The sequence below is a fragment of the Heterodontus francisci genome, chromosome 14, assembly GCF_036365525.1.
Source record: "Heterodontus francisci isolate sHetFra1 chromosome 14, sHetFra1.hap1, whole genome shotgun sequence".
NCBI lineage: Eukaryota > Metazoa > Chordata > Chondrichthyes > Heterodontiformes > Heterodontidae > Heterodontus > Heterodontus francisci.
Genome location: NC_090384.1, coordinates 70,765,636 through 70,792,057, shown reverse-complemented (window position 1 = coordinate 70,792,057; position 26,422 = coordinate 70,765,636). Strand labels below are relative to the sequence as shown.

The 26,422-nt window shown below is 42.2% G+C and overlaps 1 protein-coding gene across 3 annotated transcripts in view; it reads left to right on the top strand.

The window, feature by feature from the left end:
• Window positions 1-24,575, top strand: part of abtb2b (ankyrin repeat and BTB (POZ) domain containing 2b) — a 304,666-nt gene extending 280,091 nt beyond the window's left edge. For all 3 annotated transcript variants that reach the window (XM_068046432.1, XM_068046433.1, XM_068046431.1), the window contains 6 exons: window positions 157-262; window positions 1,213-1,315; window positions 4,149-4,239; window positions 5,308-5,376; window positions 14,541-14,654; window positions 17,355-24,575. In XM_068046432.1, coding sequence (XP_067902533.1) covers window positions 157-262; window positions 1,213-1,315; window positions 4,149-4,239; window positions 5,308-5,376; window positions 14,541-14,654; window positions 17,355-17,552 — 681 coding nt within the window. In that variant the 3' untranslated portion in view covers window positions 17,553-24,575. The remainder of the gene's footprint in view (window positions 1-156; window positions 263-1,212; window positions 1,316-4,148; window positions 4,240-5,307; window positions 5,377-14,540; window positions 14,655-17,354) is intronic.
• Window positions 24,576-26,422: the final 1,847 nt, after the last annotated feature.

Here is a 26,422-nt window from a genome sequence, read left to right as displayed (position 1 = left end):
CCTGTGACACCCACATCCCCTGAACGAATAAACAAATTGATGCATTTTAGGATCTGATTTTCTGTTTGGATTTGGTTTATGACTTGATATTATTTAAACAGATTTTGTTCTCTATTTTCATAAACCTTTTATTTTCTTGCAATTTTTTTTCTACAGAATGATACACTCAATCAGCAGCTAGCCTCTATCTTTATACATTGCTATGGCAATGGTCCTATTCCTAGTATCCCTGAGGTAAAGAGAACGCCGCCTGCTCGATTAGGTGAGTAATCAATGCTCGGAGTTTCTGTAATGGTCTAGGAGTTGGGTGTTGAAAGATACTTTTTATTTTCTCCCCTCCTCTCCTGATCACACCAATCCACAGCCAATCTCCAGTACCTCATCCATGTGCCCATTCTTCATCCATGAACCATTAAAATCAATGGGAGAGAAATTGTGTGTGTGGTGATAAATGGGCAACATACCAGCTGCCACCCATTTCCCACTCAACAGGAACAGTTAAATTGACCCCTAAGATTGTTGGCAGGCTATTCAATCATGGTAGGCATCAGAGCTGATGATGCTACTGTCCCCACTTGATGTACATACATGTATACTTTCAAACTGCAGTGACTGGATAATTATCGCAAGTAGGACTCATGGCTAAATTTCCCTTCCATAAATGTAGGGCCAGCTATGGTGAACTGTAGTGCCCTGACTGCCACCCCAGATAAGATCAGCACAGACTGGTGTTTGAACCTTTTGGTCTGTATGACTCAGTTGCAGATTAGCTTCAGCAACTGGTAGCTAGCATTATTTCTTTAAATGACATCTCTACAGTACATCATCAGAGGAATTTAGCAGTCTAACCACAGAAACTTGCAGCAGTGGAACGTATTAATGGAGGCACCCTCAGGGAAATTAAATTGTCTCCTTTATCAGATCATTCCCATCGAGCAAAACCCATTAGTAAAGAGTTGAATGCAGTGGGAATCAACTGGCATCTGTAAAAATATTCTTCCCCCTCACTCCCCAAACAAAGGAATGTTCCCTAAAAACCACATCCTTATTAACTACCAGGCTATCATATTTAGTATTCAGCCTGTTCTTCTTCCATTCTCTTCTCCTGAGCCCCTCCCCCTCCCCCATCATCTCCACCAGAATATGTAGGAATGTGCTTTCATTTTCATTAACTGTCCATTTGCAAATAAATCATTTTTGTATTTTTTTCAGATCCTCACTTTCTGAATAATAAAGAAATGTCGGACTTAACATTCTTAGTGGAAGGAAAGCCTTTTTATGCACATAAAGTGCTCCTAATTACTGCCTCAAACAGGTATGATAAAGCAGCACAAATAATTGTTTCTAATTTATGGCCATTTTATCTCTGCTGATGTACAGTGGCCCATGAACTTCATCTGCTGCCTCTCCCACATTTCTGTCAATGTTAGCATCAGTAACATGGGAGGACAATGGGCAATGAAGACTCCCCCTTGCCGATTATGCCTCCTCTCCCCTCCCCGAGGGAAACTGGTCTCCACTCTTTGCCTCCCTCTGCAATGCAGATGAGATTGACGGTTAGATGGGATGGGTGATCAAACCTGAATTCTCCTGTTCTGCATACTGGTACTGCAACGTACAACTCCTAACCCTTACTGAGATATTTCATATGTAAATTGTGTCCTCTGCACAATTAATAATTGCATGTAACACTGGGAACAAGAGAGCTTCATCATTCCAGGTTGTACCATATATCATGCACCCATTTGAAATCACAACCCCTTTATTATTCATTAAAAAATTAGGTCTGTACATTTGTTGATGTAAAACTGGCAGCTAGTGTGTGCACATTCCACACCGAAAATGCACCACATGCCATATTGACAAAAGCTGAAGCATGGGTGTCCAGGGCCAATGCCTGAAACTGGCATTAGGCTCCTTCCATAAGAAAATAGGGGATCAAATGCCTGTTTAGCACCCCTTCTTGAAAATGGGCTGACCTGAACACAGCCAGCACAGGGCCTGCTGCTCTCAATATAATCAAGTGTACATCCAACCTAACCAGCAGTTCTTAAGAGTCCTCCTCCTGGTCCTGAAGACAGTGGCCTATCCCTTGCTCATCAACTCCCTTTCTCTCAATCAACACTTACAAAGACCTGTCTGAGGGCCGCTAGTAGCGACCCAGTGAACCAAAATTTACATGCACTTTGCTGACAAGTTACCTGACAATGCATAACAGGTGTCCAGACCTCTCTGGTACAATTTTTAAAAGCCCAAGGCCCATTGTTGAGTGTGCCTCAGGTTTATGCATCCTGATGCAGGCATCATTCCCGCAGATAGTTTGGCATTCACACCACACAAGTCCCAGGCAATGACAATCTCCAACAAGAGAGAATCTAACCATCTCCCCTTGACATTCAATAGCATTAACATTGCTGAATCCTCCATCAATATCTTGGGAGTTACCACTGATCAGAAACTGAACTGGACAAGCCATATAAATAATGTGGTGACAAGAGCAGGTCCGAGGCTGGAAATTCTACTCCTGACTCCTCAAAGCCTGTCCACCATCTACAAGGCACAAGTCAGGAGTGTGATGGAATACTCTCCACTTGCATGGATGAGTGCAGCTCCAACAACACTCAAGAAGCTTGATACCATCCAACGCAAAGCAGCCCACTTGATGGGCATTCCATTCACCACCTTAAACATTCACTCCCTCTACCACTGGTGCATAGTGGCAGTGTGTGTACCATCTACAAGATGCACTGCAGCAACTTGCCAAGACACCTTCTAAACCCATGACCTCAACCACCTAGAAGAACAAGGGCCACAGACCCATGGGAACACCACCACCCTGCAAGTTCCCCTCCAAGTCACTCACCATCCTGATTTGGAACTATATCGCTGTTCCTTCACTGTCGGTGGGTCAAAATCCAGGAACTCTCTTCCTAACAGCACATGAACTTCAGTGGTTCAATAAGGTGGCTCTACCTTCTCAAGGGCAGTTAGAGATGGCCTTGCCAGTGACTTCCCCATACCAAGAATAAAAAAAGTCCAATTTCACCTCCATAGTGTTTTTCTTTAAATTGTAGATACATTGGGCTGAATTTTTGCTTTGGGGAAGGAAACACAAGACTTTTTTCGGGTCCTGAACTCTCTACCGACCACTTCCACCCCACCCCAGGGAGCAAACAGCCACTCTTTGGGATTTTTATAGAGGCGCCCCCCCTTAGTTGGCATGGAGACAGGTTCCCTTTCCAATTAAGGGCGGCAGGGCCTGCCTGGAGCGCTGGCCCCCCAGCCTGCCTCAGGGTACCCACCTCCAGGCAGTTAAACTGCCCCCTGTCACGTTGGGAAACTGGATGCCGAATGGAAAATCCCAGTCAGTCTCCTTTGACAGGGCTTAACAAGGCTCTTAATGAGCCTAATTTGCTGCCTGCCTTGTGGGCGCAGTTAGCTCTGCCAGCCCCAAACCCGCATCAGGAACAGGGGCAGGAAACTGGCTCATCGGGCGCAGTGGTATTTTTGGGCCCCATCCACCTCCGTTCCGGATCTTGACGGGGCCCGAAAATGCAGCCCATTTATTGGCAATTTATATCGCCGTCTCTTCATCATCGCTTGGTCAAAATCCTGGAACACCCTACCTAACAACACTGTGGGAGTATCTCCACCACATGGACTTCAGCAGTACAGGAAGGCAGCTCACCACCACCTTCTGAGGGCAACCAGGAATGTGCAGTAAATGCTGACCTTGCCATTGATGCCCACATCCAAAAGATGAATTTTAAAACGTTAAGTTACAACTTAAAATAGCACCAATGATAAGAAACAACTATCTGTTGTGGTGTATTGAAAGCTTTGTGTTAGAGCACCTCCCCATGTGGATCACCACCAGTAATTTCCCATGTGATGATCTCCCAGTATTGGGAAAGCTACATGCTGCCCTAGTGGATGAATAGAAGGATACATGAACCACTTCCCAGTGACCAGTCACAGAACTTCATTTGCCGAGCACATGCGTTCACAGCTGACAAATGATGTGTAATGTGTTAGGACTGAAAGAAGCAAGAGATTTTAATGATGGAAAGTAATAAATAGAATTTATTTTTTAGCTGTATAGAATTGTTTAACCGGAAACTCAACCCATCTCTATCCTCCCCCCTCAGGTTTAAAATGCTGCTGACTAATAAGACATCTCCAGAGAACCAGCCCTGCAAGTATATAGAGATCAGTGAGATTAAATACCACATCTTCCAGGTATACATCTGTTTCTGAACTTTATAGCAAAGTGTTCAACATTCCCAGGGAGAGTGCTCTGGTGGCTCATCCCCACCTCCCCATGTTTCTTCACAGCTCTTTCCATATGGAAGAATAATAAAGTACAGAAGTCAGTAAGTTGTGAGGTAATGTGAAGATAACCATGACAGTGAATAGTGAACTGCAACAGAATAGAACTCACTGGGATCTTTTGGTCTTTGATTCATCCGGAAAACGTCTCCTCATTTCTCCCACTACTACTGAGTTCAGTGCAGGTTTCTATTGTAACAATAAATGAAGGATGGAAGCAAATTTCTCAAATTACCAGTCATCTTCCCACGCTTGAGATGCTAACTGAATAATACTCTCAAATGCTGTTATGTGTTAACAGTCAACTTTGGAGCTCTAAAATTACACTCTGTTTATTTAATTATGGTCTTGAACTCTGTTTATTTCTTGCATTTCCCTGCCCTTACATTTTTCTTCTCCTTAGCTTTCCTTACTCCTCAGCTTGTCCTCCATTGCAAAGGTGGTTGGTTTTCCTGCTTCCAGGCCTCTGCTTGTGTACTAGGGAACTAGCCACCAGGAGCCACCTATTCGCTAACACTACTCCACATGGCATTCCAGAATAGCCTTTTTGTGCCATTCCATGACCCAGTATGATAATACACCACATCAATATCAAGAATATTTATTTTAAAAACTAGAAAGATTTTAACAAGATTTTGTGCAGGTTACATTCAATGCTTTGTTGTGTCAACTGGCTAAAGTCTGTTCTATTGTTTACTCCTATCACTCACTGGCAAGTATTAACATTAACTATTGAGTGACAGTTTTCTCAAATTTCTGCCTTTCAGCCAATTGCACACAGTTTCTAGGGATTATAAAATGAATCAGTTCCTTTGCTGACCTGGATATATTTTGCTTTTGGCTGCATTTGGTATTCGGTGTTTGTAAAGTCTCAGTTTCATTACTAATGAGAATTTATTTTTTAAGAACAACTCAGGAAATGATAATACTGTTCCTATTTGAAGCTGTTCTGACCTGAGCTGCCTGTTGTCTCTCCAGATGATGATGCAGTACTTGTATTATGGTGATACCGAGTCAATAAATATACCCATTGCTGATGTACTGGAGGTAAGCACGCTTACTACCTAATGATTGCCAGATAGTACAAGAAAAGCTTTCATATAAAGCATTTAGCACAGAAAAAGTGCCAATGCAGTTCACAGGGGCGTAATCAAAAGCTAGTTGCTAAGCCAAAAAAGGAATTATTAGGAGGGGTGACCAAAAGCTTGGTCAAAGAAGTGAGTTTAAAGAAGGTCTTAAGGCAGGGAGGTTTGCAGAGGGACTTTTAGAGCATGTCGCCTAGACAGCTGAAGACACAGTGAGGGGGATTTGCACAAAAGGCCAGTAAGAGTTCAGGGGGAGAGGTTGTAGGTCTGAAAGACGTTACTGAGATGAGGAGAGTGATGCCATGAAGGATTTTAAATACGAAGATGAGCATTTTAAATTTGAGGCCTTGGGGGACCTCACTGTAGTTCAGCTAGGACAGGGGTGATGGGTAACTAGGATTTAATAGAGAATAGGAAATGGGCAGTATACAATGAGCTTAAGAGCGGAGAGTGGAAAACTGGCCATGATAGTATTGGGATGGTTGAGGCTGAAGGTGATAAAGGCATGAATGAGGGTTTAGTGCCAGATGGACTGAGGTGGGTTGGAGGTGGATGTGGTTACAGATCAAAAAATAATCCTGCCAAAAATAAAAATCTACTCTTTGTATTTTGGAAATGACAGATTCCTGTGCTTAATAAAATATGACTTTGTTTTTGCCAGAAGCTCAAGAGGTCATATGGCCTACTCCTGCTCCTATTTCTTATGTTCTCTGCTTCAGAAATAAAACATTAAGGCTTTGCACATGTTTTGAAGTTGGTGGGAGCTAAGAGAGCTGATTATCAACTTGTAGTAAATGCAACATAAATAAACTGAATGATATATAATTCAGACTCAGTTCAGGGAGAATCAATATCAAGTAGAAATCACTAGCCTTAACTTCCCAACAGTTAAGCCACTTCCTTTGTGGTGTTGAGTCATGGAGGGTTCAAATTCTCAGACTGAACTCTGGACTAGGATGGGCAAAAATGTTAGTCAGAGTTTCTGCTTTTGATCGCTATCCAGAGACTCCTTGATGATGCACATGGGGACATCAGGTGAGGACAGGTTCAGGCTCAGGTGTGATGTCACCCATAGTCAAAATAGTCTGCCAGGATTCATGACCTAAGTTAACACTGGTCAAGGAAATGGGATAGCTGTCAGCATCCATGGATCTATACCACAGCAAAAATAAGGATAAGATGGGGTATCATACATATTCCTCTGAAACGATCAGTTTACCAATCCTGTGATCCAGTTGAGACTTTGTTAGTTGGCTCATGTCTCTTCAGGAGTGAATTTCCTCATTTAGGCACATAAGCAGCATTGCTGCCAAACCTTTGCCCACATTAGTGTTGGACAGGGAGAAACCTTGAGAAATTTACCTCCTTTTAGGTTTTGATTAAGGTTAGAAATGCAAATGAATGTTATGAAGTAGCAAAGGCTAAGTCCTACAGGAACTAGTCTTAGCAAGCAATTCACACTCATCTTCTTTGTTGACCTGATGACTTAAATCCAGATGTTTATAATTTTCACTGATATATCAAATGTTTGTGTCCCAGTTAAATCAACATGAACACAATAATGTGAAAGTTATTTCCAGAAGTTTAGAAATGTGCTGTATAATCAAGAGAACTGTAGTGAAACAAACTCATTTAAACCTGAAGAGACGCAAAATTATCCAGTGGCTGATAGCTATTTCCAGTTTCAATTTCAGATAGAGAAGCTCCCATGAAGACAAATCAGAACCACACTTGCCTGTTATGAGTGTGGCATTTCCCTGTACACACCTCAGGAGTACAGTGTTCATCAACCCCAATTTGTCCACTTTACGGTCTCCTCAATTCAAGGCATTGGCATGTGCTACAGTAGAATTCCATGAGCATTGGCTGTGCTCCAGTACTTCACCCAAGTGGCCATTTTTCACATGACGGTGAGCGTTGGACACCAACACTTTCCGTGGTTGCCTTTTCAATCATGGAAAGGTACCAAACTGAGTTCATACCTATCGACAAAGAACCACAACCTCAGGATGATGAGGCTATATATAACTGAGCACAATCCAAGGAATCAAACCTGGGACTTACTTGGTATATGTGACATTGTGTTTATGTTTAGAGATACAGCACTGAAACAGGCCCTTCGGCCCACCGAGTCTGTGCCGACCATCAACCACCCATTTTATACTAATCCTACACTAATTCCACATCCCCACCTGTCTCTATATTTCCCTACCACCTACCTATACTAGGGGCAATTTATAAAGGCCAATTAACCTATCAACCAGCAAGTCTTTAGCATGTGGGAGGAAACCGGAGCACCCGGAGGAAACCCACGCAGACACAGGGAGAACTTGCAAACTCCACACAGGCAGTCCCCAGAATTGAACCCGGGTCGCTGGAGCTGTGAGGCTGCGGTGCTAACCACTGCGCCGCCCTATTGTATGACAACGTCTTAATGTCTTAACTCATTGGTACAGTTAATAGCACAGACCTGTTTGTTAGTTTATTTTTATTTATTGTTTATTTATAGTTCATGGGATGTGAGTGTCACTGGCAAAGCAAGCATTTATTGCCCATCCCTAATTGCCTTTGAGAAGGTAGTGGTGAGCCACCTTCTTGAACCACTGTGGTCTGTGTGATGTAGGTACACCTACAGTGTTGTTAGGTAGGGGGTTTCAGGATTTTGATCCAGTGACAATGAAGGAATGGTGATATATTTCCAAGTCAGGATGATGGGTGACTTGGAGAGGAACTTGCAGATGCTGGGACCTGCTGCCCTTGTTCTTTGAGGCAATAGCAATTGTGGGTTTGGAAGAAGCCTTGGTGAGTTGCTGTAGTGCAGCCTGTAGCCGGTACATACTGCAGCCACAGTGGACCAGTGGTGGAGGGAGTGAATATTCAATGTGACAAATGGGATGCCAATCAAGTGGGCTACTTTGTCCTGGATGGTGTTGAGCTTCTTGAATAATGCTAAAACTGCACTCGTCCAGGCAAGTGAGGTGTATTCCATCACACTCCCATCTTGAGCCTCGTAGATAGTGGACAGGCTTTGGGGAGTCAGGAGGTGGGTTACTTGCTACAGAATTCCCAGCCTCTGACCTGTTCTTGAATCTAGAATACTTATGTGGCTGGTTTAGTTCAGTTTCTGGTCAGTGGTACCCCCAGGCTGTTGATGGTGGGGATTCAGCAATGCTAATGCCATTGAATGGCAAGTGGAGGTGATGAGACTCTCTCTTGTTAGAGATGGTCATTGTCTGGCATTTGTGTGAACTGAATGTTACTTGCCACTTATTAGGCCAAGCATGAATTTTAACTAGATCTTGCTGAATATAGGTAGATACTGTTTCATTATCTGTGTTACGAATGGCACTGAACACAGTGTAGTCATCAGTGAACATTCCCACTTCTGACCTTATGTTAGGGGGCAGGTCATTGATGAAGCAGCTGCAGATGGCTGGACCCAGGACACTATCCTGAGGAACTCCTGAAGTGATGTTCTGGGGCTGGGCTGAAATGATTGGCCTCCAACAATCATAATCATTTTCCTTTGTACTAGGTATGACACCAGCCAGTGGGTAGGGCTCCTTGATGCCCCAGTCGGTCAAATGCAGTCTTGATGTCGAGGGCAGTCACTGTCACCTCATCTCTGAAATTCAGCTGTCGTCCATGTTTGGGCCAAGGCTGTAATGAGTTCCGGAGCCAAGTGTGCTTCAATTCTTCTTTCGTTAGGTGCATAACATCAAGCCTCTTCTTTCTGTTCGTGGAAAGCACTGTCTTAGATGCTGTCGGATGGGATGACAGTGTATGACCTATTGTTTCCTTCTTTCATTCAAATCCAAATGGTGGCTCATTCGAGTAGAGGTGTTACACTGCTTTTACTTTTTTTTAAAATGCCAAGCATTTTCTTTTGTTAATTGATAGAGTGTTAAAAGTATAATAAAACATAAATCCGACTATAGCAAGCTTCTGCTTTAAAATAAACAATGATTATAGAACATCCAATACAGTATAACAGACGCAAGAGTGAGCAATTTGTTTTTTAATCCTCAATTGTGTACTGATTATATATCAAGAAATATCCCAGTTATTCCTGCTGCCTAGTCATGACAGTGTGGGCTGAATTTTAAAGTGCAGATGCACGAGGAGTGAGGGGACCTTAGTGAGTGGAAACGTGGAAGTAAGTGAAGTTTGTTGTGGCTTTTTAACTGAGCCGTTTAACTTCTGTGTCAGTTGGCATGGTAATGACACACATGATGTGATTTCAACTCTGGTATTTAAAGGGACACTCCAATCATCCAGGTTGAAGGAATTTGGAATTGGGATGGATCACAGATCTGCTCATATAGAGTTGAGATGGCAAAGGCTGAACCCTTCTTCAATGACCCCGCCCTGGATGTGCTGTTAGGAGCTCTAAGGACCCCAAGAACCCTTTTCTACTGCTGGGAGTAAGAAGCCTGCACATGACACAAAAAAGGTGTTGTTGAAGGTTGCCAAGAGAGTTAACAACAGGAGTGTGGTGCCACACTGTTGGATTCAATGCAGAAAGCAATATAATGGCCTAAGCAGAGCAGGGAAGCTGAGTACACTGGCACATTCAACTACATCCTGATGTATCACCTTAACTGTCAATCTGCCGTCTCAAGCCTACTCTAGCATATCACTACTCGCATTAACTTACCTTGCAGGTGCACCCATCCTTCCCGGTCTATGCTGTTACTCATATTCCCATCTATCAGTCTATCATTGACACTCACCCTTATTCCTATGCAATGTCACTGGCCTTTATTGCAAGGAGATTGGAGTACAAGATTAAGGAAGTCTTGCCCGAATTGTACAGGGCTTTAGTGAAACCACATCTGGAGGGCTGTGCACATTTTGGTCTCCATATTTAAGGAAGGATATTCTTATATTGGAGTCAGTATGACAAAGGCTCACTAGATTAGTATCTGAGATGAGAGGCTGAGTAAACTGGGTTTATACTCTTTGGAGTTTAGAAGACTGTGAGGTGATCTCATTGAAACATACAAGATTATGAAGGCTTGACAGGGTAGATACTAGAGGATGTTTCCCCTGGGGAATCTAAAACATGGTGGCACATTCTCAGGACAAGGGGCCGATCATTTAGGACTGTGATGAGGAGAAATTTCTTCCAAGGATTAAGAATCTTTGGATTTCTCTATCTCAGAGGGTTGTGGATGCTCCAGCATTCAGTATATTTAAGGCTGAGATAGACAGATTTTTAGTCTCCCAAGGAATCGGGATATGGGGAGTGGGGGGAAAAGTGGAGTTGAGGCTGAGGATCAGCCATGATTATATTGAATGGTGGAGCAGGCTCGAGGGGCCGTATGGTCTACTCCTGCTCCTAGTTCTTATGTCACGTCTCTCCCTCATAGTCACCCTCAACAAATACATTTAACGTATTCCATTACTCACACCCAGAGTTCTCTACTTTTCCTTCTTGCAGGAAAGAGAGCAATGAACACCAGGGACAGGCAAAGAACTGCAGGTGCCCCTCCAGCCACCTCTCAATTGGCATCATTCGTTCCTGGGATGTGAGCATCGCTGGCAAGGCCAGCGTTTTATTGGCCCAAAGGGACTCCTGACAATGCAGCCCAGCGATGATGTTATCAGAGCATGCCCAGCTTCGCACAAGTGCAGAACAGACCCTTTCAGTCAGTATGATGCTGCGCATGGGCAACCTACGTCAGCACCCGGATTGCCAGGACTAATTTGAACATGTGTGCGAAAATGGCATCACGTACAACAATGTCTGCTCACTGTTCACTCCCGACCTCGCCATTTCTCCTCCCTCAGCCGCTCGGTCTCTGCTTCACCCACCCCCCCACATACCTGTGGGCCACTCGCTCCCCACCTTGCCACTTCACCCTCACCCACTCGCTGTCTGCTTCACCCTCCCGCCCCCGCCCACCTATCTGTGGGCCACTCACTCCCCGCCTCCTCCCCTTTGCTCTGCCTCTGTTTCCCCGCTCCATCCCGCATTCGCCACCTTTCTTCCCTGCACGGGGAAAGCAGGGGGAGAGAGAGAGAGTAACAAGATTGGCAGGGGAGGGGCGGGCGAATGCGAGTGGGACAGATCTGGGAGCAAAAGCGGGAGGCAGAGCAGAGGGGATGAAGCGGTGAGGCCGGGACGAGTGGCCCATCTGTGGTTGGGGGAGTGGGGGGGGGTGGTGGCTGGGTGAGAAGGTGGTGAAGCGGGGAGAGAGTGTCAAGGGGGAGAAGTGGTGAAGTGTGGAGCAAGCAGTGAGGAGATGGGCACGAGAGGGAGCAGGGTACTGGTGGGGTGGGATGGAGGTGGCAATCGCAGCCACAGTGGACATTTGGGTTTAATTTGTTTTTGTGATAAATTGAACAGAGCCATCTTTACTACTGGCAGCTGCCAAAACATGACAGACAATGATGTTTCAGTGCATGAGGCTCCATTTGTGCATGTGAAAGTACTGCGCCACATAGTGGTTGCACTATCAGCAAACACAGCCTTTTTGTCCATCCCTAATGGCCCTTTAGAAGGTGGCGGTGAACCACCTTCTTAAACCGCTGGGGGAGACAGTGGTGTAGTGGTAATGTCACTGGACTAGTAATCCAGAGGCCTGCGGTAATACCCTGGGGACGCAGGTTCAAATCCCACCACGGCAGCTGGTGGAGCTTAAATTTAATTAATTAATTAATTTTTAAAAATCTGGAATTAAAAGCAAGTGTCAGTAATGGTGCCATGCAGCTATCATCAATTGTCACAAAAACCCATCTGGTTCACTAATGGCCTTTAGGGAAGGAAATCTACTGTCCTTATCTGGTCTGGCCTAGATATGACTCCAGACCCACAACAATATGGTTGAATCTTAACTGCCCTCTGAAATGGCCTAGCAAGCCACTCAGGTGTCAAGGGGAATTAGGAATGGACAACAAATGCTGGCCATGCTAGCGACACCCACATTCTATTGAAAGAATATAAAAAAGTCCATGTGGTGTAGGTACACCCACAGTGCTGTTAGGGAAGGAGTTCCAGGATTTTGACCAAGCAACAGTGAAGTTGCTGGACATCAATGGAACCTCAACACGACTGGCTGTGATGGGGTCCTGCTAGTTACTTGGTGACAGAATTAAACACCTCACAGCCATGTGGCATACAACATTCATTCATGTTGACTTGATACCAAACCCCTCTGTCATGTGCATGACAACTTGTTCTTACCTTGACAGCACTCATTCACATCTTTTATCTCCCACAGACCCTTCAAGTGTCTACAGGAGGTGGTCAAGGTCACTGCCACTGACCCCTCAGAGGAGCTCACTCCCTCTGAGGGTGCACCGCCGCAGGACTTATGCAGACCATGCATTAGTTCAGATAGTTGCATTTCATTGAGATAACTTAGAAAGGTAGTTGTGTTTTCACATGGTGACTCAGTTTACAAGTGAGCAAGAGCAGATGGTGGAGTCAGGGACAGCAGTCAGAGGGCACAGATGTAGTACCTTGGGGACTATCAATGAACAGAATACTTTTTGAGCAGCAGCAGAGAATTTGCAATGTACTTGCAAGTATCCCAAGTGCACGGTGCACCATTGCAGAGAGATTAGACATGTCTGACTCAAGAATGAGTGGTATACTGGCAAAGGCCATTGCGATAATGTCTTCTTCCAAGGAGTGGCTAGCTACATGGAGCATCAAATGCACCAATCACGCAAGTGCAAGCAGACCTTCAACAATGGCTTGCACACCATGGATGCCACCTTAAACAGAATGAATGATACTCTAACTTTGATCTTTCAACACCCCACTGATCTGCAGCAAAGTGTTCTCCAGTTCATTGCTAGTAGGGAAGTGTGGGTGGGCTATGAGAGGAATGATGGTGAAAGGGGATATGGAAGTGGGGACTCAGCTCAAAGCACTTTTATTTCCATCCATGCCAACCCTCACCCCTATCCCCACTCACTGAAAGCCCCACATGCAACCTCGATTCCTCTTTGGCTGAGTCTACCCTTGCACAGGTGCAAGTGGGGCAGTCTTTGCTGGGGCCTTCATAGGCTTCAAAATACACAGGATGTTGGTCAAGAGCATCTAAGGCATCAGAGTTGGGCTCTGAGCAGCCTGCCTCTACCTCTGCTGCAGCCACAGGGATTACACCATGTAGGAGTGCACCCACCCACACATTAAAATTCCCACCCATGTCGCTGCTGTGGTTTCATTAGCTAGACTTGATAAAGTTTTACACTGCGATGCCCATGTTTATTTTAATAAAGTTATTTTAAGATTAACAGTGCATACCTGAACTTTTAACAGTGAAGTAAGAAAGGTAAAATGGATTCTTGCATTTCCTGATCCTGTGTGATTTTCGATGGAAGCCTAGACTCTGGTACTAGTAGGGCAGTGGCAGACTGACAATATATCTTGATACTATAACTCTGTGAAAGATACAGATCCTCCACCACTTTTCCTCATGAGGCTATTTGGCAATCTTAGCTGAACAGTTGAGGAGGTGTTGAGTGAATTTCAAGTGCTTTCCTAGAGACTGATAAAAGAAAATCAGAGAGGGATTCTACATCTGCTGATCCTTGTGCACTGTCTGGTGGATAGATGCAGAACAACATTTAGCAAAGGGTTGATGTCAAACCACCTGCCCCCTGTAGACCATAGAAGTATATACAGGGATCCAAGAGAGAGAATTATTGAAGCGAAAGAATGGGGCGGCACAGTGGTTAGCCACTGTGTAGGATTAGTATAAATGGGTGGTTGATGATCGGCACAGACTCGGTGGGCCGATGGGCCTGATTCAGTACTGTATCTCTCTATGACTCTAACTGCACACAGGAAAATTAAACAAAGTTTTCACTTCTGTAAACAAACAAAGGCGGCCGGGGGAGGCGGTGGGGTGGGGGCTGGTGTTGGAGGTGGGGAAGAACAGACCCTCAGGAAGGTGACATTTTCCACTGATCACAGCAGTGTCGTACATTAAGTTCTTGGTACCCCTTTATGGATATAACAGGGTACTATCCAATTGCTGATAAGGGAAGGTGTTATAGTTTGTGATTAAAAGAATTCTAATTTTACTGCCTCCCTCCAATTAGAAAATTAAAACAAAAACTAGTCATTCATGCTTTATTTGACTGTCTTTTTATCTTTCATTTCTTTAGCTGCTGTCTGCAGCAAGCCTGTTTGAGCTGGAAGCATTGCAGAGACATTGTGAGATCATCTGTACCCAAATAATGAACCTGGAGAACGCAGTCATCATTTATTGTTATGCTAAGGTAAATTTGGTCTCACTCCTTTCAAATAGTATCATCTCACTTACTCAACATTATAAAATACCAAAGAACAATCACTTGGTTCCCCGATCCACATTACCTGTTAATCACTTATGATGCACAAGAATAATGCAAAATCTCACTGAAATTTTTCCTTTTTCCAATATAATCAGTTTTCTCCTTTCCATACCTCTCCTAAAAGTATTGACTTCTCATTGGAGTACAGTTCAATAGGTGCTAGTTGTCCACTGGTATATTGTCCAAGTACCAATTAAGTGTTAGCAGGCTCTTCTCTGGCCTCCTTGTCTCAAGAGACAATGGGTAAGCACCTAGAAGGAATCAGTGGTTTGTGGAGCAGCGCCTGGAGTGGCAATAAAGGCCAATTCTAGAGTGACAGACTCTTCCATAGGCACTGCAGATAAAATTGGTTGGCGGGGCTGTTACACAGTTGGCGCTATCCTTGCGCTCTGTCTTTTTTCCTGCCAACTCTTCAGCCTCGCCTTTATGGCTGTCCACCATCTCTGGCGATCGCTGGCAACTAACTCCCGTGACTTGTGGTCACAGGACTTCATGTCACGTTTGCAGACGTCTTTAAAGCGGAGACATGGACGGCCTACGGGTCTGATACCAGTGACGAGCTCGCTGTACAATGAGTCCTTGGGGATCCTGCCATCTTCCATGCGGCTCACATGGCCAAGCCATCTCAAGCGCCGCTGGCTCAGTAGGGTGCATATGCTGGCGATGTTGGGCCCCTCGAGGACTTCTGTGTTGGAGATACGGTCCTGCCACCTGATGCCAAGGATTCTCCGGAGGCAGCAAAGATGGAATGAGTTGAGACGTCGCTCTTGGCTGACATACGTTGTCCAGGCCTCGCTGCCGTAGAGCAAGGTGCTGAGGACACAGGCTTGAAACACTCAGACATTTGTGTTCTGTGTCAGTGCGCCATTTTCCCTCACCCTCTTGGCCAGTCTGGACATAGCAGTGGAAGCCTTTCCCATGCGCTTGTTGATTTCTGCAGAGAGACAGGTTACTGGTAATAGTTGAGCCTAGGTAGGTGAACTCTTGAACCACTTCCAGAGAGCGGTCACCGATACTGATGGATGGAGCATTTCTGACGTCCTGTCCCATGATGTACGTTTTCTTGAGGCTGATGGTTAGGCCAAATTTGTTTCAGGCAGCCACAATCCTGTCGATCAGTATCTGCAGACACTCTTCTGCGTGGGATGTTACTGCAGCATCGTCAGCAGAGAGGAGTTCCCTGATGAGGACTTTCCGTACTTTGGTCTTCGCTCTAAGACAGGCAAGGTTGAACAACCTGCCATCTGATCTTGTGTGGAGGAAAATTCCTTCTTCTGAAGACTTGAATGCATGTGAGAGCAGCAGGGAGAAGAAGATCCCAAACAGTGTAGGTACGAGAACACCGCCCTGTTTCACGCCACTCAGGATAGGAAAGGGGTCTGATGAGGCGCCGCTATGCTGAATTATGCCTTTCATATTGTCATAGAATGAGGTGATGATACTTAGTAGCTTTGGTGGACATCCGATCTTTGCTAGTAGTCAGAAGAGACCATGTGTTAGCAGACTATTTGAATATAAAGGGTCTCCCTACCCTGTCAGATCCTGTCCTCAACCAGAAACCACAGCTGCTGGAGAATGACTCAGAGAAAGGATCCTGGTTGATTTTGCTGCTTATGATCTTGGAATAATGAGGGCATTTGTAACACCTCTACTGCTGTCCTGGGTGAAATCAGCTAACTTAGCAGAGACTATGTTAAACAACTGAACTTACCTGAAAAGCATACTTCAAATATCTACCTTCCTCCAGTTCCCAAGAACTGTTGACATTCGCACTGAGCAATAGATTTAACTTGGATCACTTTTTTTTTTGAAAGCTATGTTTTGAGCTCTGTATTGTGAGGGATGAGTGTGTTGAGGAATGAAACATTTTGCTTAATCCAAGATTGAACATTTTCTTTTTCCAAACCAGCTATCCTTGTAGTATCTTTATGTAACACTGCTGGTTTAGTGTGAATTTATGACCAGTTTTATGCCGTGCTGGGAATTGCACCGAAACCTTTATTTGGGATCTTGACAGCCAATCAGCAAGGGAGAATAATTTTATCCCTTCAGCTGAAAAAGCAACGTACTGACACTGTGCTATCTAGCTTATCTACCAACCTGTAATATGATGAAAGGATAGAATTCTGGTCAGCATTTGGGGCAGCAGTTTTGTTTGCCATACAGCAGGCACTATTCGAAAAAGAGCAGGGGAATTCTCCCAGTTTCTTGGTCAATATTTAGTGCTCAACCAATACCACTAAAACAAAAACGGGTCATTATCTGATTATTTGCACAAATTGATTCAACATCACACTGTACAGTAACAGTGACCACACTTCAAAAAGACTTAATTGGTTGTAAAGCACTTTGTGATGTCGTGATAGCATGAAAGATGCTACATAAAAACAGGTTTTCTCACTGACTCCCTTTGAAAGCGCATTCCATACATTCAGCACTGTGTAAAGTAAAATCTAAAAAAAGTGGATGAAAATGCAGTTAAATTTAAGACTACACCTACTTGTAGGAAATTGGAAATAGCTGCTAAGCTCTTCATTTTAAACATGACTACATTTTTTTGAATTGCATTTAAAGTTACATCGATTTATCATCCAGTATATTGACTGTTTGTTTTGGTTTCCTCAGATACACAATGCTAGTGAGCTTCTTTCTTACACGGAGAGCTATTTCCTGAAAAATATGGGTGCACTTCTCGATCAAGAGTCTTTCAAGCAGCTGATTTATGGGCGTAACAGCAAACTGCAGGGCCTGGACCCCCTACAGGGCCTAGACATAGCATTAGCCAACAGAATGCGGTCACTCTACGTCACCTCAAGGGTGTGAAACATTGATCAACAATAAATTGGTACTGTACATAATGTTTCCAGAGACTCCATGTGGACTATCCTTTCTCCCAATGATTTTTTCCCCCTTCACTTTATGATGGTTGGTTCTTTGGTGATGTGAACAACTTCAGCAGCACAAAGGTAAAACATAGTATCCGCAGTAAGCTATGCTTGATGATTTCATGGCAATTATGCAAAACTACATTTGATAGTTCTCCTCGATCATTTCTTATCCCCGGTGTTTCTCACAGCTGTATTGGAGCAATGGTTCTTTTGAGTAAAGTTACCTGGGACAGATCCGATCAGCAACATAATGCCTTTGCAAATGAAATATAAAGCTTTAATATATACTCCTGCCCTTTTATCAAACTCAAAGGATGATAATATTATCAGAGAAAGAGAACCAAAGTATACAAGGAGACTACAAAATCAATTAGTCCACTTAATGCACCCTGTACACAGGACTACTAGTAATATGTTTCTGTGGGTCACTGACTACAATATTGTAGTCAGTCATTATTATTAGTTTGGGGAATTAAGCTTTAGTAAACCTTGGAAGTATGCTTGTGCTGGTTATGTTCTAGTTATGGAGAAATCATAACAATTACAAAGATGCGGTACTTCCAGCTGTGGCTGGAGTTGGAATTCCTCTGTGCACTATTTTGATGCTTGGTTAGTGAATTTATATTAATTTTCAGTCGGCTGTTTTACCAAGATTAACAACTTGAATAAACAGGTTAATGCCTTTGTTGTAACAGCCTCACAAGAATGTTCAGTACATGTATTAACCAGTTTGTTAAAAATTGCACTGAGGAATTTCAGTCTCTAAGTGCATTGCAGCTTAGCACATATACATTGAATACACGAGATTTAATAGCTGTCCTAATAATCAATTAAAAATCAAATGTACTGTGCATTGTAAAGAAAGGGGCTGTATCACTGAATATATAAAAACTCAGACAGGTAAGGCTTCTTTTAGTAGTAGATATTAAGATGCACTGACTTGTGAAGTCTGTGCAAAAGTCTAGTCAAATGCATTAATTATAATGTACCATCTCATCAAAGATGATAGGTTCAGAATAGTTTGGCCAGATAGATTGATTCCACATAATAGTGGAAAGCTATTGTTGACTTCATCAATATAGTACTGACAACATTCCAATTTAAAAACTACATTGTAGCCAATGCATCAATGCAATTGTACTGTTTGAGCATTTCTACTGTTAGACGAGATGTTAATCAGTTTCTTTCAATCAAGAAGCCCGTTAGACCTTTACACCACAAGCAATTGTTTAATACCGGTGGGGTACTTTTTGTGTTAGCTTTATATAAGTATGTTTAATCTCATTGTGACCCTAGTTCCAATGCAATGTTGTGGCTCAGATGACTGACACCATCATCAGAACATGGCTTTGATACATTGCTAACCAGAGCCCCTTATAGAATTTTACTATGTGTATCTAAAATTTGTCACACTATAGTACGTGGTGGTTTACCATGGTATGCCATCTGCTGAATCATGTCATTGGACCTAGTATCTCTGGTTCATTTTCCAATAAATTATCTGATATTTACTCTGTGTAGAAGCCTGTGCAGCCAGGCTACTAGCATAAACATAGAAAATAGGAGCAGGAATAGACCATTCGGCACTTCGGGCCTGCTCCACCATTCAAAAAAGATCATGGCTGATTGTCTAATTCAGTACCCTGTTCCCACTTTCTCCCCATATCCCTTGGGCATTAAGAAATATATCTATTGCCTCCTTGAATATATTTAATGATTTGGCCTCCACTGCCTTCTGTGTTAGAGAATTCCACAGGTTCACCACGCTCTGAGTGAAGAAATTTCTTCTCTGTTCTAAATGGCATACCCCATATCCTGAGACTGTAACCCCTGGTTCTGGACTCTCCGGCCATCGGGAACATCCTCCCCACATCTCGCCTGTCTAGTCCTGTTAGAATTTTATAGGTTTCTATGCGATCCCCTCTCATTCTTCTGAACTCTATTGAGTATAGACCTAGTCGACCCAATCTCTCCTCATGTCAATCCTGCCATCCCAGGAATCAGCCTAGTAAATCTTCTTTGCACTCCCTCCATGGCAAGAACATCCTCAGATAAGGAGACCAAAACGGCACACAATACTCCAGATGTGGTGTCACCAAGGCCCTGAATAACTGCAGTAAGACATCCTTCCTCCTGTACTCAAATCCTCTTGCAATGAAGGCCAACATACTGTCCGCCTTCCTAACTGCTTGCTGCACCTGAATGCTTGCTTTCAGCGACTGGTGTACAAGGACACCCAAGTCTCGTTGCACCTCCCGCTTTCCCAATCTACACCATTCAGATAATAATCTACCGTTCTGTTTTTACAACCAAAGTGGATAACCTCACATTTATCTATGTTAAACTGCATCTGCCATGTATTTGCCCACTCATCCAACTTGTCCAAATCACATTGGAGCCTCTTTGCATTCTCTTCACAGCTCACAATCACCCCCAGCTTTGTGTCGTCTGCAAACTTGGAAATGTTACATTTAGTTCCCTCACCCAAGTCATTAATATATATTGTGAATAGCTGGGGCCCAAGCACTGATCCCTGCGGTACCCCACTAGTCACTGCCTGCCACCCGGAAAAAGACCCGTTTATTCCTACTCTCTGTTTCCTGTCTGTCAACCAATTCTCAATCCATGTAGCCAAATGTATGACAGCCCATAGCATTGAAGACATTTAAAAGACAGAGGGGTAAAAATGAAACAAAACCAGAAGCTATATAAGTGCTTACAAGGAGGTAACAGTGGCACAGTGTTTAGTTCTGGGTACTGCCTGTACGGAGTTTGCAAGTTATCTCTGTGACTGCGTGGGTTTCCGCCTGGTGCTTCGGTTTCCTCCCACAGCCAAAGACTTGCAGGTTGATAAGTAAATTGGCCAAGGTAAATTGCCCCTAGTGTAGTTAGGTGGTAGGAGAATTGAGGGAAGGTGGGGATGTGGTAGGGAATATGGGTTTAATGTAGGATTAGTATAAATGGGTGGTTGTTGGCCGGTACAGACTCGGTGGGCCGAAGGGCCTGTTTCAGTGCTGTATCTCTCTCTATGAGGGAGTGTATGGACTTTAACCCTATAATTAATATCTACCAGTAGTTGCAACTGCTCCTGTATGGTTCAGTGCTTTTAAATTTAAAAAAAAGGAAAGGACTTAGATGTGTACAGAAGTTTTAGGAATTCATGGCACAAGTCCATCAGTTGTGCAACCAACATATTACTAAATAATTATAGAATACAGCGGTGACCTCATCTGCACTGGTCTAGCTCGCTTGAAGCTTCTTTGATATGATCCAGGGGCTACAGGCTGGACAGCGTCAGGATCTTGCTTTAACTGATCAGTATCAATGGCTGGGTTGGGTTGTTGTGGACTAGGCTTTGGATAGAGCACTTTCCAGATGTCCACCTATATTTCAGATCATTATCCTTACCATGGGAGCCAGCCAGAGTTTGGGAACAGGTAACAAGAACTTGGGAACAAGTTTTAAGCCTCCACAAAAGACAAGTACTTCACCAGCTACAGTTAGGAGCCATATATGTATTCCAACTGGCAACTGTCCCATCGCTACTTAATCCATATATTACTTGTGCGGGGGAAGGATGGGGTTCTTGTGCTGCCACAGAAAGGGGATACACCATCTTGAAGCTAGTGAGACTGGAACCAGCTTGCAAACTGGGGTGTGTGAAAGAAAGGGTCTGCTCTACGCCCACATGGCCTTATGTACCTCCATCTCTAAAGTTAGATTTGGGAACATAATCAGAGATTTGGAATGATTTTCAGATGTCCTTTCCCTATTCGGTTGCAAATGGTGGTCAAGAGCCCCTGTCTCTACACACCTTCCTTTCACGTTACCCAATACATCAGGTCCTCTTTAGGTTATGTACTAGCATGCTAAATTTAGAACAGTTATTTCAACTGAGCTGCTTTGCGCCTCTAGTATTATTTAATTCCCTCCCCCTCACCAAGAACTAGATACTACAGCTGATGGAGAAAAGACAGAAAACCACTTTGAAAGCCAGCTGAGCGGTTTTAATCTAGAAAAGATTACATTAATCAGGACTCAACATAAAATAGGATAACCAACATAGAAGTGCATTGAAAATATCTCTTTTACAGTAATAAGATTAAGATAATTGTTTATTCAGTGCAATTTCCCACTGTATGTGGTATAATATTCCCACAAAAGTACAATTCAAAGGCTTTGAAGAACATTGTTACTGAAAAGGTAAAAAAGAGATAAACATTTTTTCCAGTACTATAATCCATTCACACTGCCAGAAAATCTTTTATATAAACCAACTGCAATCCTGGTCATTCAGCCTATATAATAGGAATAAGTAATCCACTGGTGTCTGTTTGTAATCATTGCACCAACCCTATATATCCTCGATTTACTAATGCTCATCAAAAGTACATTATATGCAATAGGCAAATAAAGTAGCTCGCTAATTAAAATGGTGGTTGGCAATAAACAACTATTATTTCATAATTTGTGGAACATTCAGCAGTAAATATAAATATATATATATAAATATACTATATATATATTTTAAACTTGTGTGAAATAACAATTGTGAAAAAATAGCTTTTTATTGTATTGTAATTTCTTAACTCTTTGCCAATCACTGCCGAGTCAATCAATATCTTGCAGTGTTTATCTGGAGAGAGTCTGGTCGAAGTAAGCTGAGACACTTGTGCAATGTGAGGCATTTCTTATAACCTTGAGTTTTTAACCTATAATTCAAATTAATGCACAAGTGCTATTTCTGCTATTGATACTGATACTGGGGCTGTTGTATTTTTGGCAATCATGTAAACAGAGATAGACTCAAACAACCAGTCTAAAATGGAGTGTGAGTAAGCTCAGTGTGTTACAAGCAGTAAATTAATTTGGCTAGTGTGTCAGATTTAGCACAGAAGTGCAGATAAGTAAAATTCAATTTCAGACTTTTTTTCCTAGTCACCGTTTAAAAAGTTTCAGTGCAGCCATAAAAACTCTTAAAAATTGAGGAATGAGCTTTTAGTGGGCTGAATGGCCTGTTCTCAACTTGACTTTTCTTATATAGACAGTGCTATAATAAATAACCAAGACGACAATACATTCTGTAGATACCAACATAAAAAAGGTACTTTATACATTAAGCTGAAGAAGTAACCTCATCTTACTTTAGTCTAAGTTCAGTGACAACTTCGACATCTTGGCTGTTATATGATTAAAGGCTCCAAAAGCAAAAGTACTGTAATTCAGTAAAGAGCTACTTGCATAATTTAATCACAATGAATAACTGAAATGGAATTCAATGTCAACTATTTATGTACAACAAAACTCTGACTTCATAACTTTCATTTATAGAACACCTTTAATGTAATAAAACATCACAAGGTACTTCACCGGATTGATTTTCAAACAAAATTTGACACTGAGCCACATAGATGCATCAGGACAGATAGTCAAAGAGGTAGGTTTTTACAGTAGACTGGTGGAGAGGTTTAGAGAGGGAATTCCAGAGGTTGGGGCCTATGACAGCAAAGGCACACAGAGGTTGCAGAAGTACAACAATGCAAGACAGGCAGTAGCAAAATGCTGCGGCAACTAAACATCAAATAAAAACAGAAATGCTGGAAATACTCAAAATACTTAACAGGTCAGGCAGCATCTGTAGAGAGAAAAAGAGTTAACCTTTTATCGACCAGAAACATTAACTCTTTCTCTCTCCACAGATGCTGCCTGAACCTGCTGAGTAGTTTCAACATATACTGTTTTTATTATGCAAGAGAAGCAGAGTTGTGTTGAGTTTAGGACAGAAGTCATCGAGGTTGGATTGCACAGATGACAATGGGTGATCAGTAGGTTAGCAGGTTTTTCAGTGAAAGTAGAATCTTTACATAGGGCGGCATCGCAGTGATAAAACATCCAACTCATAACTGGCTAAACCACATTAACTATGGTGCGGGGTTGGGGGTGCAAGTGGGAGGAAAGAGAGAGATTTGAGTGCAGTGACAGTGAATGGAAACATTTGTTTTCAGCTTAATGTGAGATGTCAAGCAAATGGAACTAAGGGATGTCCCACTGCTATCCTTGCATCGTTGGCTTTTGAAGATTTTTCCATTCCCCATAAAAATGCTCCAGGAATATTGGAAAAAATATAATTTTAAGTGCCAGGCAATTGGAGGGAGAGACAGAGTTGAAGTAAAGCAATTCTTCGTAGTAAAATGAGTCACTTTGCACTAATCTTGTCCACCCTACAGAAGTCACTGCTAAAGGAGCTTGAAAGCAGATCCTGTGGACTAGTTTTAAGCAGTGGAACTCAGGGAAGAGGTAAAGATACAGAGAAATGGCTAGTTATCCATTTTCAGGGTTTCTTTCACAGGAATCTTTACTACAATTGAGAAATTAATTATACTCTAAAACACAGTATTAAGCTCACATGCTCAAAACTGCCCTCAACATTCCTTTAATGCAAGAGCTCAAGTCTAATATTCTAAATTAAATTTTTGCTCGTTTTTCCATAGATTTGAATATGCCTGTAGCAATACTGTTTTATGTTAGGTTAAAGTCAAGATGTGCATTCTGTAAATACTGAACTGGTCTTTGAAATAAAATAGTTTTAGTTTATAGCTTATATGACCATACTAGAAGAAAATTTGTTTTCATGTATGTAATTAGCTTTTCAAAATTAGATTTGGATGTGTATAAAAAGTCAAAAATCGAACTGCCCTTCACAAGATACTAGATGTATATATGTAGCAAGTTAAAAAAGAATACACAAAAATTAGACAAATATTTCAAACTAATAGCAGATAAAGCAATACAAGCCACCCTGATATTTTCTGTACGTTTAGTGGAAATAGTACAGTACAGGAATTATTGATAAGACATTATTAGTGAATTAAGGTTTTGCTCATGTAATAATTTCTGTTGTTTAATTGTACCAAACATTTGGATTATAATTAAAAGACATAGATTCAGAGTAAATAAAGTACATTTTGCCTCATTTCAGTTATTAAATTTTCCATCTTTCCATCCTCCAACCCACCCACCTGCCTCTCAGCTACAGCCAAATCAGTTGACCTGCTTGGAAGTCCAAAAGGCAGAACTGCAAGAACCTCCTTCTGACTTCTTTCCTCTCCTAATGCTGGCCACATTCTAGTGAATAGGCCTGAATCTGCATTCCCATGTAACTATGTGATGGGTTATAAACTTCACCATTCTAAATTTTTTAAAATTAATGTTTTCTATTAGAGAACGATTACAGAACAGAACTTCTCAGCTATGAGTGAGTGAGTGGTAAATATCCTGAAAATCCTTTTAGTTAAGGATCATTTTTGGCAAAGAAACTGCTACTAGCAAAGAGTTTGTAAGGCATATAATTCTTCATTTTCTACCAATCCAAACGCCCACTTTTAAGTAACATTTCTTTCTTATTTTTCCCCCACAGTTAATAATTATAGCTATAAATCTTTCAGCTATGTTCCACCATGAAAGAGCACCATGGTCATTTTTTACATTTTCTGTTAACGCTAACCATTGATTCCAATCGAGGGTAATTTGCAATTTAGTTGAAAATTGTAACAATTTTAGGAGTGGATGCATTTTTCTTCCTTTGCTCAGTGTGAGGTTGTCTTGTCTCAATGGTAATATATAATTAAAGACAGCCTTGCAGTCGGAAGCTTGAATGGGGTTCTAGCTCCATCAATAAATACAGTATTTTAAAAAAATGCTTCTGAATAAAAGAATTCATTATTGCTTTAATTCTATACAATTGCCAAACCAGGTATAAAAAAAATGACCTGCCTTTTGAATTTATATGGAATCCTTTCATTAAATCTTCCAATCTACCCTAGATACAGGGAAGTGCCAAAGGACTGAAGAGTGACAAATGCAACACCCTTATTCAAGAATGGGCGTAAGGACATTCCTAGCAATTACAATCTGGTCAGTTTATCAGTGGTAAGGTTTTACAAACAATAACTGGGGTTGGAGAAATCAAGCACTTGGAGAGGTTTGAGTTAATTAAGGAGAGCCAGCACAGATTTGTAAAAGGCAGATTGTGCTTGACTAACCTAATTACATTTTTTGATGAAGTAACAGAAAAAGTTGAAGAAGGGAATGAGGTGCATGTTGTCCATATGAATTTTAAGAAAGCGTTTGACAAAGTACTACATAAAAGACTGGTTAATAAAATTGGTGCACATGGAATTAGGAGGGTTAGTGGCAGCTTGGATAAAAAAACATTGGTTTAAGAACAGAAAACAGCAAGTTGTGGTAAATGCTTGATTTTTAGACTGGAGGATGGTAGACTGTGGTGTTCCCCAAGAGTCAGTACTAGGACCACTGCTTTTTTAATAATTTATATATATTACATATATGACTTGGATCTCGGAATACAGAGTAAAATTTTAAAATTTTCTGAGGATACCAAACATGGAGGCATGGCAAACAGTGAGAATGATAGGAACTTCCTGCAACAGAACATAGATAGGCTAACAGAATGGGCAGACAAGTGGCAGATGGAATTGTATACAGAGAATTGTGAGGTGATGTATTTTGGCAGAAGGGATAGGGAGAGGCAATATACACTTAATGGAAAAGTTGAAAAAAAGTGTGTGCAGGGACAGAGGGACATGGATGTTCATGTGCATGGATCTTTGAAGATGGTAGGACATATTGAGAGTAATTAGCAAGGCTTATGGGTTTTATAAAAGGGCTTTATAAAAATGAATAGAAAAGCAGGGAAGTTATGCTGAACCTTTATAAAGCTCTGGTTTGGCAACAACTGGAGTATTGCATCCAATCTAATCACCACAGTTTAGGAAGCATATGAGG